At 34.6% G+C, this 16,714-nt stretch overlaps 2 protein-coding genes across 2 annotated transcripts; one reads left to right on the top strand and one right to left on the bottom strand.

Moving 5' to 3' along the window:
• Positions 1-200: 200 nt before the first annotated feature.
• LOC107639008 (uncharacterized) lies at positions 201-1,461 on the top strand. Its single transcript, XM_088483151.1, has one exon. It carries the CDS (start codon positions 441-443, stop codon positions 972-974), a length of 534 nt encoding a protein of 177 aa, XP_088339277.1. The 5' UTR covers positions 201-440; the 3' UTR covers positions 975-1,461.
• A 5,253-nt stretch (positions 1,462-6,714) lies between these two features.
• Positions 6,715-10,827, bottom strand: LOC107639007 (importin subunit alpha-2). The gene is made up of 11 exons (XM_088485697.1): positions 10,459-10,827; positions 10,156-10,252; positions 9,948-10,039; positions 9,293-9,424; positions 9,025-9,210; positions 8,765-8,928; positions 8,599-8,677; positions 8,319-8,447; positions 7,782-7,909; positions 7,304-7,694; positions 6,715-7,186 (listed from the first exon to the last, which is right to left on the bottom strand). Exons 1-10 carry the CDS (start codon positions 10,690-10,692, stop codon positions 7,322-7,324), a joined length of 1,614 nt encoding a protein of 537 aa, XP_088341823.1. The 5' UTR covers positions 10,693-10,827; the 3' UTR covers positions 6,715-7,186; positions 7,304-7,321.
• Positions 10,828-16,714: the final 5,887 nt, after the last annotated feature.

Raw genomic sequence — 16,714 nt, 5'->3', positions numbered from 1 at the left:
CATATGTTTTTTTAAATATTCATTCATTTAATATAACAAGTAGTTTTTTTGTTAATATAATATTACATAATTAGATAGATATATAAAAATATTTTATACTGATAATATATTAAAATTAAAATTTACATTTATAATTAATGTTGATAATTAATTATTATTGTTATTATAAAAAGGCTAGCATAGTATAAAAAGATAAGATATTTGGTTCTCACCTCAAATAGCAATACACACCATAACACCATTAACCAAACCACATACACTTTCCCTCTTCACTTCACTTTTACTTTCACTTTTATTTTCTCTCTTAAAAACACACACTCTTCTCTTCTCTTCTCTTCTCTTCTAAGCAACAAAATTATTAGACACGCCATAACCCCATTCATTATTTCTTCTTGGATCTATCTCACAAAAAAACTCTCTCATTCTTTCTTAAAAAAAAAATGGCAACATTTCACACAAAAACATTAACACTATGTTCTTGTTTCATGGTAATGGCTTTGTCTCTCGTCAACTTTCATTCTCTTCCAACAATGGCGGCAGATCAAACCCTAAAAACCACTACCAAGGATGATGTCAAGTGCACCCCATGTGGCCAAGTCCCATCGCCGCCGCCTCCCTCTCCGCCGCCGCCGTCTCCGCCTCCGGCCACCTCAACCAACAACTGCCCTCCACCACCTTCTCCTCCATCATCCGGAAGCGGCGGCGGCGGTAACACTTACTACTACCCTCCGCCGCCACCCTCTCAGTACTACTATCAACCGCCGGCCTCCACCGGAAGCGGCGGAGGAATCGGCGGAACTTACTATTCTCCACCGAACTATAAAAACTACCCGACACCACCTCCGCCGAACCCAATTGTCCCTTACTTCCCGTTCTACTATCACACCCCACCGGCGGCGTCCACGGCGGCGCCACTTCCGGCGGCGGTTTACGGTGCTGCTTTGTTCTCTTTTCTCGTGGCGTTGCTTTTGTAGAAGAATTAAAAAGACGGTGGGAGTAATTTGCATTAGATTTGACAGATCTAAGGAAAATGAAATGAATGAGAAGAGGTTTCAGTTTCGGTTTCAGTGTGGCGCAGAGGGGCAAAACTGTACTTTCATGTCTGAGTGACAAGAACAAGAGATCTCTTTCTTTTGAAGCTGCAATGGTTCTCTCTTCTTTCTTTCCTCTGACCCTTGTTTATGTCAAAGTACAATGTTGTTATTTCCACTAATCATTCTTGTTCTTTTCTTTTTTGGATTATTTTTAATTTGCTAGTGGTAATATAGATTGATCTGCAATTTGTTCAAAATTTGTAATTGTATTTAGTCTTTTAATTTTGGTAATTATTAGTATGAAAATGGAAGGGGAAAAAAAGAAGAAAAAAGAAATAATATATTTCGTTTCCGTTTAATAAATTAGTTTGTAATAACCATATGATTAATTCTAGTTGAATACTAGTATCATCTAAAATTCTCTTTATACTTTTTTCCATATTTATATTGTTCAATTTAATTGATCTTTCTTTAATTTGTTTTCTCTACACCTTTGTGAGCACACTATTTTAGTTCTCCAAAAAATAGGTTATTGGAAAATAATTTATCAATTACATCATTTTTCAAATTAAATCACAATTTCAACTTAATTATCGGCGATCATTAATTATTTTGGACGGATTTATTAAACCGAGAATCAAATTTTTAAATAATACATGATAAGTAATTAAGTATCAAATTTTAAAGGAATCATTTTATCAACAAACTAAGTATTTTAAGGGGATTAATGGTTTGCATATTTGGTGAATTCATCTCATTATATAAACGACATCATTAAAGTTTAGTTTGGTAAAATTTTTATTTTTTAAAAATAATTTATAAAAATTAATTTCTAAAAATTATAGCATTTATATTTAATAAATTAAATTAAAAATAATTTTTAATAAGTATAAATAATAATAAATATATTTAATAAAATAGTTTTTAATATTAAAAAATATTATAATAAATATTAATATAAAAATTTAATTTAAATATTAATTAATATACAAAATTATATTAAAACTTTTAATTTTAATAAATACAACTTAATTTAAAAAAAAAATTAGATATTTTTAAAAATATTTTAAATTTTTAAAAAATTTCAAGTAACACATAAGTTTTTTATTTATTAAATATAAAATAAAATATTTATACTTTTAAAAAATATAAATATTTTTTAAAAAATTTTACCAAATTAAATCTAAAAAAAATTGAAGTGTTTGTTATTTTGTCGTCTAAGGTTAATTCAATTAGGTAAGTAAGTAATAGCTATGCCAAAAGTTTGCCAACCAGAAATTGAAATTGCTGCCATGTGATTGATGAAAAGTTGGAAAATAACAACTTGAAAATTTAGGTGCAGTTAAATTTATTTAAAATTAATATTTTAATTATTAATTTTACATAAAAATAACTACATTTTAAATTAATTACACTTAAGATTTCACCGACAAATAAGTAATAATGTGGCTAAGAGTGAGGGTGACAACATGCTTAGCTAGACAAACTAAGGTGAATTTATACAGGACTAATTAAAGTTTCTTTACATTATAAAACTAATTAGTTTTAATTTTGAGCTGTTGGATTCATTCGGTCTTTAATTCATTCTCAAGTCTAATAGGAAGTGAGTCAAGTGACCACTATGTATTAAGCATCTTTGTCATTTAATTAATTTAAGGTGCACGCTCCTTGTTTCATTGATCCGTTGTTAGTATAATTTTTTCTTTGATTGAATCAATTATCAATTAGTATAAATAAACGTTAATATTTTGCTTCCTGATTTTTATTTATTTATTTATTTAATTTTCCGACGTTGGCCCACCCAATGTGGGGAGCGTTTTTATATTAGGGACTCTTGCCGCTTCCAGAACAGAAGCTTCCATCTTTTAAAGAGTAAGAGAATAATTTTGATTCACAGACTCAAAGAGTTTTATAAGATTATTTTAATTAAATTTATATATTTAAATAATTTTTTAAATAATAAATTTAAAATTAATTATTTTTATTAATTAATAATATATGGTTGATTATTTGTATAAAATTCTTTTATATTAATACTGGATGAAAATTATATATATTACAACTTCCATTCTATCCATATATACACCATTTACTTGGTCCAAATATATGTAATTTACATCAATACAACCGACTATTTCAAAAAAATAAATTAACTTTCTCAGAAAATTTAAATACTATGACATTCAATATTTTTCATATTTTATAAAATGTGATATTATTCTCCTTTATAAAAAAGAAAAATAGCACTAACTTATTTTTGGAAGAAAATAATGTTAATTTCGTCTATCTTTAATAAAAATTATTATTGTATAACAGTGTGTACCCTTTTATATTATTTTGACAAAAGATTCAATTATCCAACAATTTTCATAAATAACATTACCTGTAATTGTTTTATTCAAAAATACTATCTATATACAAAAAATTAGCTACAAAAATTAATTATTATATATTTATATATATATATATATATTATTTAATTTATTTTTAATATATATTTTATACTAATAAATTATTTAGTACTTGATTTTTTGTATATACTTAGCACAGTAATATATATATATATATATATATATATATATATATATATTTTAGAGTGAAGTGACAAATAAATTTTTTAAAATTTATATTTTAAATAGATAAATTTTTAAAAAAATATTAATAAAGTCATTTAAAATAATAAATATACGTAAATAAGTTAATTTAAATTAAGATTTTTTATCCTAATTTTAAAGACTAATTTAATTACATTTATTATTCTAAAAATTTTATTAATTTTTTTAAAAATTAATTTATTTAAAATATAAATTATCTGAATTTATTTTTCCTTTTACTCTATATTTTATTTCTCTTGAGCTTAGGGGTCCCAGTGTATAGTATATACCCATGCCATAACAATAGGGCGGCGTTTGGCTACATTGAGTATTATTGTGGATTTGTGGCAAACAAGAATATTGGCAAGGGAATATGGATACCTAATAAGTTGACATTACACCATGAATGTGCGGCATCATAGTTTGATCCCATGCATCCATGACTATCATAGTTACTGTGTTCCTCTCCTCCGTTTTGATTTCAGAGTCCCCCGTGCATGTCAGAATTACCTTCCATAACCATTTTCTGACACTAATCATTTCTGCCTGCATTTTTTAACCAATCAATCTTCACGAAACCGTTGACGATTTAGTTACTCAACAAGTAATCACCTAACACTTTAGTTAATATAATCCAAAATTTAAAATATAATCATCTACTTAATTTAAATGATACGGTCAATTTATCTTTATTAAATACTATTTATTTTTATTTTTTTAGTCAACTAATACTAAATCATTAAACAAAATTACTAATAAATCCCATTTATCACATAATAGACCCACCAGTTATTGGTAAATGGTATTGGTTACCTAGCACATGATAGATTAATTTAGAGTTTTAGTGGTTAAAAATTGGAAAGTCGTTATTAAAAATAATAGTGAAAACTATTATTATTAATGTTTGAATTTTGTTTTTTTTTTTTTTACATATTTAAAACTATTCTACATTAATAGTATATGAAAATTAAATTTATTTATTATTTAACATTTTTTGTTTATGTTTACAAGTAGTTCAACTAATGCGAGACTCTAACCAGTTTGGATTAGTCAAGTGGTTTTAGTCGTCTACTTAAGCAAGTGTCGATGATTCGAATTTCGTCTTTTATATACAGTAACTCATTAATTAGTAGCAAACCCTTAAATAGAGCTCTGATCTACGAGAAATTAATCTTTTAACTTATCAAAATAAAAATACCATGAAAATAAAAAAAATTAATACGCAACTCTATCAACTTAATCAGGCTAAGAGTTTAATCACTCGCATAGTCATATACCTAAAATGATATTATATTCTTTTACCCAAAATAAAATCTAAGTGATTTTCAAAAAGAAAATATATAGCATCATTTTCTCTGGTTAATTCTAATGATATATATGTGCCACTCTAAAACTAAAAGCTCCCCATGTTGAGAGTTGAGAGTTGAGAGTTGAGAGCATGTGGTTCAATCACTTTCTTATGAGAAACCAACAGCATGATATATTATTGATAGGTAGGGTCGCACCTTACTTGGTTCCACTATTTTTTTCCATCTGTTGATGAGTCACGGATATGCCCTATATATTTAGATATAACCTTCAAACTTTAGGCTAAACATGCAACATTACCCTTTTTCTATTTGGTCTGATCTGAGAAGATCTTGCATACATTATTCAGTAATAAGTATCTTTCTTTTCTTTCTTTTTTTTTTTTCCCGAGAACAGCCAAATTTCTTTGGTTGATAATTATTCTTTCTTTATCTGTATTAATTGTCTCTTTTACTTTTTGAATTTATTAAAATTTGAACACACTTTTGTCTAAAATACTAAATCACTAATTGTTCAAAGAGTAAAACGAAGAGATAATTAATTTAAAAAAAAAAAGGAAATTATATTATATTTTTGTATTAAGGGAGATGAAGAAGAGAAAGAGGCTAAAGTATATATGTTAATGTTGCTTTAGTTTTCTTAAAATTGTATTTTGATATTTTTATTAGGAATTTGTAATTTTGCCTAAGATGTAGTAAATTTTTGTTAGTTTTGCTGACCAAAATAAGTAACATTCTATCATCAATGTGCTGCGAAATCATTATATCTTAGAATTAAGAAACTCTAGTTCAGCTTTCCATAAAAATTAAAATATCGTCATACCAATTATTAGTATAAAAACAGAAACTATTGATATACCAAAATACTCATAATAATTTCCTCTCTTCAAAACAAAAATTGGGACAAATAAAAAATGTATTGAGAGCATTTTTAGCTGGAAAGCACGTTACTCATGGCAACTATGATGCAAAAGGGGGCCTACCGGTGTTGTAATCTTGCTATTTGGCATCCATATAAAAAAATATTAAGAAATGAGAAAAATTAAAATAAATAGCACTGCCTATACAATAAACGAGGCCAATTCTAATTAAAAAAATATATTTTTGATGAACTAGCAAGTAAAATAGATGTATTTAGTGTAGCACAAAGAAGCATTATATCTATCCCCTTAATTATTCCATAACCAAGCGATTTGATTATATATGGCTTGTAAACAGAAACAAAATGTTAACCCAAAATGTTAATTGAGATATATATTGTGTATCACAAAATAAATAATCTATAGATGGTTACATCTAAAGAAAAGGGGAAGGGGAAAAAGGCTGCATAACTTAATTGGTACACTTAATTTTTTGACTTATTGACTTTTAAAGTCAATCGAAATTATTATACATTATTTTCCCTCCTATTTGAAGTTGAATAAACTAGTTTAGCTGTAGAACAGAGTAATCATGTTTAAAATTAAACAAATAAAATGACTCTCAAAATTATAAGTTTGAGAAAGTAAAATTATTGTTGAGTTATTGAGAATACAGATAAAACCTATGTCCAGGCATGTATGATTATACGACTTCTGATTTTGTATTTATTTATTTAATTTCTTGGTTACATACTTACATTAGACTGTGTTTGGCATTTTTAGTGATTTTACTTTTGTTTGTTAAACATTGGAAACTAGTAAAACTGTAACTTGGTCCTTTAAAGGTCATGTAAAATCTCCAACCCAAGACTACAGAACACATAGATGGTCAGAGAGAGAGAGATTAACAAGGGGATATGTAAACCATAAAATTTGGTTTCCGAATACTCAAATAAAGTATATTCTATGTAAACCAATACAACTACGACTCAATGATTAATAGGACTCAGCAGCATTCAAGACTCAACAAAAACCCTCCCACTCCAACCAATAGGCAATAGCCACATCACACGGGACCTTGATTTTAATGCACCATAGAAACTTAGATACTTTCTCCAGTAGCACACATATATTCCTTGCATAATATACACCGCTGGCAAGGTCATTATGCAGCTGCTGCAACCCACCAAACCCCCATTCTTATTTTGGACATGGTAGTGTAGACTGACCCACTCCCTGCACCTCATTGACCACAGACAGACCGGACTACGACCAGACACCACGATGCGCAGGGACCAAAACCCCCTCCCCTCCCAACTGACCTGACCTACCTGGACTCGACTCGAACAGCCATCCTAGCATCAACCCGTATCTCCATGCAACCAATTTCCCTACAATTATTGAAGCCAGTTAGTTTAGAGGATGGTTAGAGATTTAAGGCAAAAACTATATGATTGTCGCGATTGTCACACTAAGGCAAAAAGTGAGACATTTTAAGGCATACTTACCCACTCAGCAAAGTGTCTTCAACTAAAGTTGAATCCGCTAGATGGGACTGGAACCTCATTGCCACCAAAACTGAAACCAGGTTGAGCAACGTCGCCTGGAGGTAGTGTCTCATCTTCATCCTCCAACCAATATGTTTCGAGAATTTTAACAGCCTTCTCATATATTTCATTATTGTCATGACTCTGCAGGTTTTCAATTTTCTCCAATCCTTCAGCATCATCAATCATCTGAGCATACAAGTTAACATCTCCACTGTTACCCATGGCCTTCTCAGATTCCCCGACCTTTAGAATATTCTCCAGACCTTCTAAACAGACAGTGACAATTCTTGGGTCGGGACAAACAAGCAGATCACACAGAGGCTTAATGCAACCTTGGCTAACCAAATACCTTGTAAACACATAAGATAGGTCAATACAATGAAGCCACAATACTAACATTATGAACCTCAACCAATAACAAGAAACAATGACATACTTGATCTGCTCATGACTACCACCAGATGTAGCATTAGAGATTGCCCATGCAGCTTCTTTTTTAATGTCAAACTCAGCATTTTGAAGAAGATTGACAAGGGGAGCAATCAGACCAGCGTCAATGACAGCCTACATCAGACATAAAATGTATAAACTACAGAGAGCATTTCATTGAATAAGCCAACAAGAAATCGAATTCTTGACAATGAAAATAAAATAAAATAAAAACCCACACAGAATATCGTAAAGATTCTGTTATTACAACACCACATCAGCATTTCAAATAACATCTATCTCCACAGATTTCATGACCAACCAAAGGAACAGGAGAACGAAGTCTCAGTCAAAGTTTGGGGACAAATGGGACAAAGTCCAATAACATCAAATTGTCAGGGGTTCCATTGAGAAACTAAACTTTACATGATATACAGTGCAAAAAAACAAATAAAAGGTAAGAAAACATTTCAAATAGTAGACTCAACCCAACATGTGATTCAGCATCAATAGAGCACCAAATAATTGGGATTAACTGGCTTGCCTGTATTTGATCTCTATTTCCAGCTGTAATGTTTGAAATAGTCCAGCAAGCTTCTTTCTTGATGCTCTTTTTGTGATTATGCGTCAACAGGCTCATAAGGCATGGGAGTGCACCATGATTGATAATAGCCTACAAAATTTTAAGTTAGGAAATCCTTGCCAAAAATACATGCATTACGTAACGAAAAAGATCTGGACAATTATTTCACCTAAATAAAATTTGAATAGAATGAGAACAAATTTGGTACAAAGTAATTATTACACCTGTTAACAATCATTACCTGAGTTTGAATGTCGTCTCCTGTCACAATATTTCCCACAGTACGAAGAGCAGGAATCAGCACCGAAGGAGATGGGTGCCTTAAAAATATGTAAAAACATTTAGTAAGTTCAATAATCGAATAAGACAATTTTTTGTTGACAACATTTTGAAGAATTAATACCCACAAAAGAAGCTGCACCAGCCTGCTACATACACCTGCCTCAATAACGGCTTGGATTTTGTCATTTGTTCCATCAGAAAGATACGAAAGTGCCCAGCATGCATCTGTCAGAACCTCTTCATCATTTGAAAAGACCAACCGCTCAAGAGTTGGAAGTGCTGGCTTCACCTGTCCATCAAAATTTCCAGAATCAGAAAAATGTCAGAATTTGGTTGTCTTACAGCTTTGATATAAATTAACTATCTAAGAGATAACAATAATTACGTGTTCAAATGGAGGCTGTGGCTTCCCCCTGCAGAAGTTTGACAGAGTCCATGTGGCATTTCTCAGCATTGAAAGTTTAGCATGCTCATTCAGCTGGGCTAATAGTGGGATCAAAGCACCATGGCTGAGAACAAGATCACGGCACCTAGGAGAGTCACCAGCGACATTTCCCAAAGCCCAAACAGCCTGAAAATTTTGTAGTTTATGAGTTCAGGACAACTCCGTGAAAATTTTAAAACAGAACAGCTTGTATTCTAGCATCAACTACCTGTTCTCGAACATCATCACTTGGAGAACCAAGTAACTTCACAAATATTGGGACTGCCCCGTGATCAATTACCACCTTAGTGTTCTCAGAAGTTCCAGACGCTATGTTTGTGAGAGCCCATGCAGCCTCAAACTAAATCAACAGCAGATCACATAAAAAATCAACATAACAGAATTAAATATTGAACACAATAATACATGGACATCTTTGTACCAGATCTTCTATGACATGCTAAGGACATACTTAACATAAGTACATGTTTGATTTAAAAACTTTTGAACTCCAGTACAATAGCAAATGTAGGTAAGAGATCATTTGAAGTTAGGATAATGAAATTACACAGAATTTGAGTTTGTCTAAATGTTTTATTGGATTCTGAATAAATGAGATCCCATCCCTGAAAATTTACCTCTCAATTTTTATCGCAAGACAAAAACAAAGCCTAAATTAAAAACAAAATCCAAATAAAAAACATAGAAAACAGTGAGGCTTATATATTTTATGAAATATTATCAATCCTCAATATTATATATGTCATGTCGACTTATAATGTTGCAACAGGCATGTCTCCTGTGTGTGTATTATGTATAGCATTCAGTAACTTATGTAAAAGGAACAACACACAAGCTCCAATGCCCCAAAAATAGAATCGAACCTGAAGTTGGGGGAAATCGTCCCTATGGAGAAACTCAACAAACCGTGGCACAACACCAGCTTGGATAACTTCCTCAATCGGTGGGCTGCGCTCTGCATTCAGAACACAACAAATACATTGCGATTTCAACAATTAACACACAGAATCAAAGCAAACATAGTTAATTAATCAGGAACACAAAAGAAAACCACAATCCATCCCCAGTTACCGATTGAGAGCAGCTTCCTAAATTGTGTGGTAGCTTCCAGTTGCTGGCTGTTATCATTGGACAACACCCCAGCGACCATAGCAGGAAGACTCTCCAACTGCCAAACAACAAACAGCAAACATCAAAACCATTTCCATAACGAACTAACAAACTAACCATCACCACACCTAACTTACCAAAACCACCACACATATGATGTTATACACAATAAAGAAATGAAATCAACCGCAGGCGTACGATCAATAATCAGATTTCACGAGATTCAATCGAAAGAACCAAATCGAGTCCAAATTCTACTTTTACCTTTTTCTCCATGATGGATGAGGCTTGGACATTGGTTGGAAATTGTTGCTGCTGCTGGAGGAGCTGTTGAGCTTGGAGGCCCTCGCGGCGCTTCTTGAGGAGGCTCTCCTCGCGCTTACTCTTTCGGATCTCCACCATGTTGTCCTCCCTCCTCCGGCGACCCTCATCGGCGTCCACCGCCACCTTGTACCGGTTCCGGCGAACCTCCGTCCTCTCACTAGGCCTCAGAGACATCGTCACCAACGATCAAAAACCCCTAACCCTAGATTCGGAGAGAGATCGAGAGAGGGAAAATGAAAAAACCCTAGATTTTCTAATCGAGAATTTGCAAAGTGCTGTTGTGTGCTTTTGAGTGAACGGTTTATGATCTTTTCAGCAAATTTAAATAGCGCTGTGTAGTTGGCTGGTTCGGATCTTGGATCAGAAACCGGTTTTGTTAAATGGGTCGGGTATTGATATGTATGATAGTGATGGGAGGGATGGGTTGAACCGACTTGAGAGTACGGGTTACTGGTAACAATGTATTAATTATTTTACTTTAAATGGTATTATATATTCCGAGAATATAGCAAATCATTTCTTTAGAATTAAAAATTGCTTCTAATGGAAAGCAAATGTGCTTCAAGTTTGAATTCTGGTTTTGAACGTTGGAGGAATTTTTTATTGTTATCTTTTGTGTTGTGATCATCATGTCTAGCTGGATGTTACGATTTTTTTTTTTTTACAATGGGAATGAAATTTGAATGCTAGATCTTATGTATATCATCGAAACATTTTAGTGTTTTACTATGGAACTGATCCTAATGTCTTAATTGTTTTCATTTTCAATTTTTAAGTTGCAATAATATAATACAAGTAAGTCAGCCTTCTAGGCTTAGTAATAAACATTTTTCATAACTGGCTTTGTGAAAAACATTGTAACACTTATATTACATAAGTTAGGCCAAAATTAGTCCTAATGTAATCAGATTGAAACAAATAAATGTTAAATTTCATAAATAGTTAACCAACATTTGTACCTAATAATAAGAATTAATAAAATTATTATCATAAAAACTACCTATAAAACTCGGCTGAAAAATGTGGATATAAAAAGTTTTTTTGGTGTTATTTGCAAAGATGGAGATGAGAGGTAATAAACCTCAGAGATGGTAAGATTTAATTTTTCGTAAGCTCTTTACATTAGGTGAAAAGAGTGATTTTGAATATTTTTTAAATGTGAAAAAGTATCTAATCGTAAGTGAGAATTGGATTTTTTTTTTAAATTTTAAAATTTCATCTTGTACGCATGAGGTAGTTTTTTTATTTTTTAAATTAAAAAATAATTTATAACACATCTTCAAAAACTGGTATATTATGAGAAGTATAATTTATGACAATAATTTAATATTATTTTGAATAAAATTTTATCATTTTGTACTAAAAATCAGTTAACTTTTTTTTCCACCTTATTTAAAGAAGTTAACCCCAAAAAATAAACACACTCTTCTTCACTTTCTTTTTAGCTAGCTAAATTTTAATTTCTTCTCACAACACTAACACAAATTTCATTATCTCACCACTCACTATCGTATTTCGGTCATGCATAGAATGAATGAAAAAGGTTGGAATTTATAGAAAATACAAAAAAAAAAAATCATTTATACAAAATTTAAGAGTGAGGGATAGCTTCATCCAACATGCATGGAATATACTAGCGTGCAGTTCCATGCTTCTCGCAATTCATGAGAATCGTTTTGTAGAAATAGCAGAGCTTTGTGTAGGCCTTGGAACGCATGACTCCTCTCGGACTTCTCGCACTTACTAAGCTGTAGTGTCAGATTCTCGTTTATAGCGAGAAGCCTTGGCTCACCACCCACAGATTCATCACCCGCTCGACCCACTAAGTTGCACATACATCACATAATGAAAGCGATATAGAAAATAATTTGTGACGAAACCATGCTATATTTTGTTTTTAAAAGTGATCAAAAGAGAAATTTAAAAGTGGTTTTCACTGCTTTATACCTTACCTTATTTTTAAGTAGTTTATGTATTATCGTTGTCTAGTGAGCCTTAAAATACCACATAATAAGGCTAAATAATTTAGTTATGGGTTTAAATTTGGTGTTTTAGTTAGAAATGGGTGCAGTGTGTGTATTTACAAATTGGTAGAGTGTCAGAAGGCACTTTCAACACGCGGGGGGACGTGTTGCATGCAGCACATTGATGGGCGTGAATGACACGTGACAAAGTCTGGTTGAATAGGACTGCAACACGTGGGGGGCATGCTAAGTCAGTACATAGGTGAACGTGAATGCCACATGACAAAGTCTAGTTGCACGGGACTGCAACACGTGCGGGGCGTGCTGAGTCAGCACGGGGAAGGGGGAGGGGAGGCGTGTTACACGTGTCGAAGGCTGGTTGGTTGGTGATGCAACACGCGGGGGGAGGGGGCATGCTGAGTGCTTCGTCTATATAAGGCAAAGCTTGGTACCATTTTCATTGCGAGGAAGAGTGTTCTTTGAGTGTGTTGCTAGTGTAATGAAGGGTACTGCAAACTTGGTAGTATATCACAATGGTGAGATTATACGGAATACTCATGAGGGAGTAAGGTTTGTGTGTCAAAATCTGTTTTTGTTTGTGATTCCATGCACCTTGACATTCATCGAGCTTCAAAACGGTCTCTGTCAAAGCATGGAGAACAGTATATTGAGGAGAGTGAGCAGTATATTATACCAAAATCTGGTTATAGTTTTTGGTGGTCTAATACAGTTTGATATCATGCTGATCGTTGACGAAGAGAGTATGCAAAATATATTCCAAATTCATCGGCAGACTCAGATGTGATAGTCATAGATTGAGCTGTATGTTGAGTTTGAAAACGTAGAGACAGCTGAGATTCAAAATGATTTAGATATAGAGGATGATAGAGCTGTAGTGTATGAAGGAATGAACATTGACAGCGAAGACGACTTCGAAGCCACTTATGAAGCTGGCGAGGAAGACGAGGATGGTGATGTGGGAGTCGAGGCAGTAGCAGAGAATGTAGTGGTTTACCCCGCAGTTAGTCAACTGATGAACGTCCCACCTTTTATGCGTAATTTAGATCTTGACACCATGAATGCATTGGAATTCCTGGAATATGCAAATATAGGTACGTGATGAGTGAATAATACGTTTTTATAAATTTATATTTCGGATGGATCAAAGAATGATGATTTCTGCTTTCTGTAGGTGTTGTTGATCCTGAGGATGGAGAGTTCAGGATCAGAATGGAGTATAGTTTTAGAAAGTCTGTCGTCGCAGCAATCAGAAGTTACACTATCTCTAGAGGACTCGACTATAATGTTTATGAGTACGAACCACTAACGTTCTATGCAAAATGCAAGAAGTATGGGCGTGGGTGCGACTGGCTTATCCGAGCCAGCTTGATACAGAAAAAAGGTTGTTGGGAGATACGGATAAACAACGGTAGGCACACGTGCACCATGGGAACGATTTCACAGGATCATTCCAAGTTAGACTCGGACACAGTTGCTGAGGCTATAAGGCCATTGGTTGAGAGTGACTCGTCCATCAAGGTCAAATCTTAATTGCGGAAGTCCAGTCAAGGTTCAACTATACCATCAGTTACCGAAAGGCTTGGTTGGCAAAGCAGAAGTTCATAGCCAAAATTTTCGGTAGTTGGGAGGATTCTTACCAAGCTTTGATATGGTGTCTCTCGGTCATGACTCAGAAGATACCAGGCTCAATTGTCCAAATAGAAATATGACCCCTATACAACGGGACTAAGGAGGCGAACGGTGCAGAATACTCCACCGCGTATTTTGGAGTTTCAATCCATGCATTAGGGCATTCAAGCATTGCAAGCCTCTAGTTCATGTTGACGGCACACACCTATATGGAAAATACAAAGGTACACTTCTGGTTGTTGTTGCACAAGATGGGAACCAGAACATTGTGCCTATCGCCTTTGCCCTGGTGGAGAGCGAGACAGCTGATGCGTGGCACTTCTTTCTCAGGAATCTACGAAGGCATGTTGTTAGAAAGATGGTGTGGGTATGATCTCAAATCGACATGAGTTAATCCGAGTAGCAGTAAATCGTTTCGGTGGTGATTGGCAACCTCCAAGAGCATAGTGGATGTTTTGTATAAAGCACATCGGTAGCAACTTCTTATGGGCATTCAAAGTCCCGCACTTGCAAAAACTTGTTGCCAACATAGGGTATTCAAGGACGGTGGAGGAGTACAACATCAACTATAAGAGGTTGGAAGAGCGAGGCAAGGCATATGCCCGGTGGTGCGATGCCATTGGACTTAGACACTGGGTATTGACATTTGATGAGGGTCATCGATGGGGCCATATGGCGACGAACCTTGTGGAGTGCATTAATTCAATTTTGAAGGGTGCCCGAAACCTCCCTGTGTTAGCGCTCGTCCGAGCAACTTATTATCGGTTAAATGAACTATTTATGCGAAAGAGTGCCGAGACTCATGAACGCAAGTGTGCTAGATTTACTTACTCTGTATTTGCACAACAGCGGATAGAAGCAAATATGTAACGTGCTGGAAATATAGTTGTGCACCGGTTTGATAGACGAAATGAAGTGTTTGAGGTGCGTGAAATGCCTAATGGAAAGGTGTTGGTAGTTGATCTTGCGCGTAGACGTGTGATTATGGGCACTTTCTGGTGGAACGACTACCATGTCGACATGTTATTGCTTGCTTTGCCAACCAGCGACTCGATTGGCAGCTGTATGTGCATGATGTGTACAGGATGACAGAGGTTCGTAAGGTCTACAAATTTGAGTTCGTACCATTAGGCGATGCAGAGACATGGCCTATTTATTAGGGACCCACATTAGTCGCTAATCCCGCCTTGAGGAGAACATCGAAAAGTCATCCTAAATTGACCCGATACCTGAATGAAATGGACTCACACAATATGCATGATCCTCAGATATGCCGTCTCTATGGTAGACAGGGTCATAGTCGGAGTCGATGTTCTCAGCATGCCGGACCAATTGGTGCTGGTGACGATGGTGGACTGAGTGGTGCTGGTGATGATGGTGGTTCCTAAACCTTTTCTGGCCTTTATGTTTGTATGTTTAGGGTTGTTTTATCCATTAATGTTTTTCTAGTTTGTCGTGTTTGTATTTTTAAATTTGAGTTTATCCATTAATGATTTTGTTATTTGTCGTGTTTGTATTGTTAGGTTAATATTACCATCTAATGCCTTTGTGAGTTAAACATACAAAAGATTAACAAAGAATTATATTCACTTAATTTTGAGACCATAATTTGAATTTTGATTAAGTAAACATACAACTGATTAACTAAGAGTTATATTCAGTTAATTCTAAAACCATACTAAATTCTAAAAAAATACAAAAGATTAACTAAGAGTTACATTCAGTTAATTCTAAAACAATACTGAATTCCAAAAACATACACAGGATTAACTAATAGTTATTTCACTTCTTTCGAGCTAACCAATTCAGTCCCTTACCCATCATGCCCTGACCGAACTGCGATGGAGTAAACCTATCAAGTGGATTTCGTTCCATCCGTAGGCCATACGGATGACCCCAGACAGAGTCATTGATAGCCGGAGAGGCCGACCCACCTACCTCTGCTAGTGCAGATGCACCAGGGTTGTACTCGTCAACAACCTCAAAGGTCGCATGCGGCTCGATGAACCCACTATCACAGGACGCCTGCCCTGAGGTGTGATCAGAAGCAGGACCCCGCATACCAGTGGCCATATCTACTGATGTCCAATGTGGATCATCTGCGTCTGTCGATGAAGGCATAATGGTAAGATATGGACAACCACCTAAACCAGCGTTGACCCATTATTGTATTTGCCGATCTCCATGACCGTCTATAGGAATCTTCCATGGGATCGACGGAAAGTCAACCCATTCCTGTCTGGGCAGAATGTACAGTATGGGATGAGAGTGTTGGCAGGACTGACCCTACTAAGAGTGCCGACTGTGTTGAATGTGCCCGCTATGCTGACTGTGCCCGCTATGCTGACTGTGCCGACTGTGATGACTGACCTTGCTGTGGTCGCTGGAGTGACCGTGGTTGCTATGCTGGCTATGGTGACTGTCATGGCGACTATGACTGTGGTCTTTTGGCTGTGGTATATAATAAGGAAATGGCTCAAAGACTGCATACTGAGGTGGTCCCTGAGGTGCTGGCTGTCCTAGTGCTGGAGGCTGGTATGGATGCTGAGGAACGTGCTCAGACAATCTCAACAGATGTTCGT

Source organism: Arachis ipaensis, chromosome B4 (genome assembly GCF_059453495.1).
Source record: "Arachis ipaensis isolate K30076 ecotype BB chromosome B4, ASM5945349v1, whole genome shotgun sequence".
Classification (NCBI taxonomy): domain Eukaryota; kingdom Viridiplantae; phylum Streptophyta; class Magnoliopsida; order Fabales; family Fabaceae; genus Arachis; species Arachis ipaensis.
Note: the sequence above shows the minus strand (reverse complement) of the source record. Positions and strands in the feature narration are given on the sequence as shown.

Excerpts from the sequence above, each read along its gene's own strand:
- LOC107639008 (XM_088483151.1), top strand. The coding sequence starts at position 441 with ATGGCAACATTTCACACAAAAACATTAACACTATGTTCTTGTTTCATG.
- LOC107639007 (XM_088485697.1), bottom strand. The coding sequence starts at position 10,692 with ATGTCTCTGAGGCCTAGTGAGAGGACGGAGGTTCGCCGGAACCGGTAC. Across the intron at positions 10,253-10,458 it reads CATCCATCATGGAGAAAAAG|TTGGAGAGTCTTCCTGCTAT; the intron begins GTAAAAGTAGAA and ends GTTGTTTGGCAG. Across the intron at positions 8,448-8,598 it reads GAGACGACATTCAAACTCAG|GCTATTATCAATCATGGTGC; the intron begins GTAATGATTGTT and ends AAAATTTTGTAG.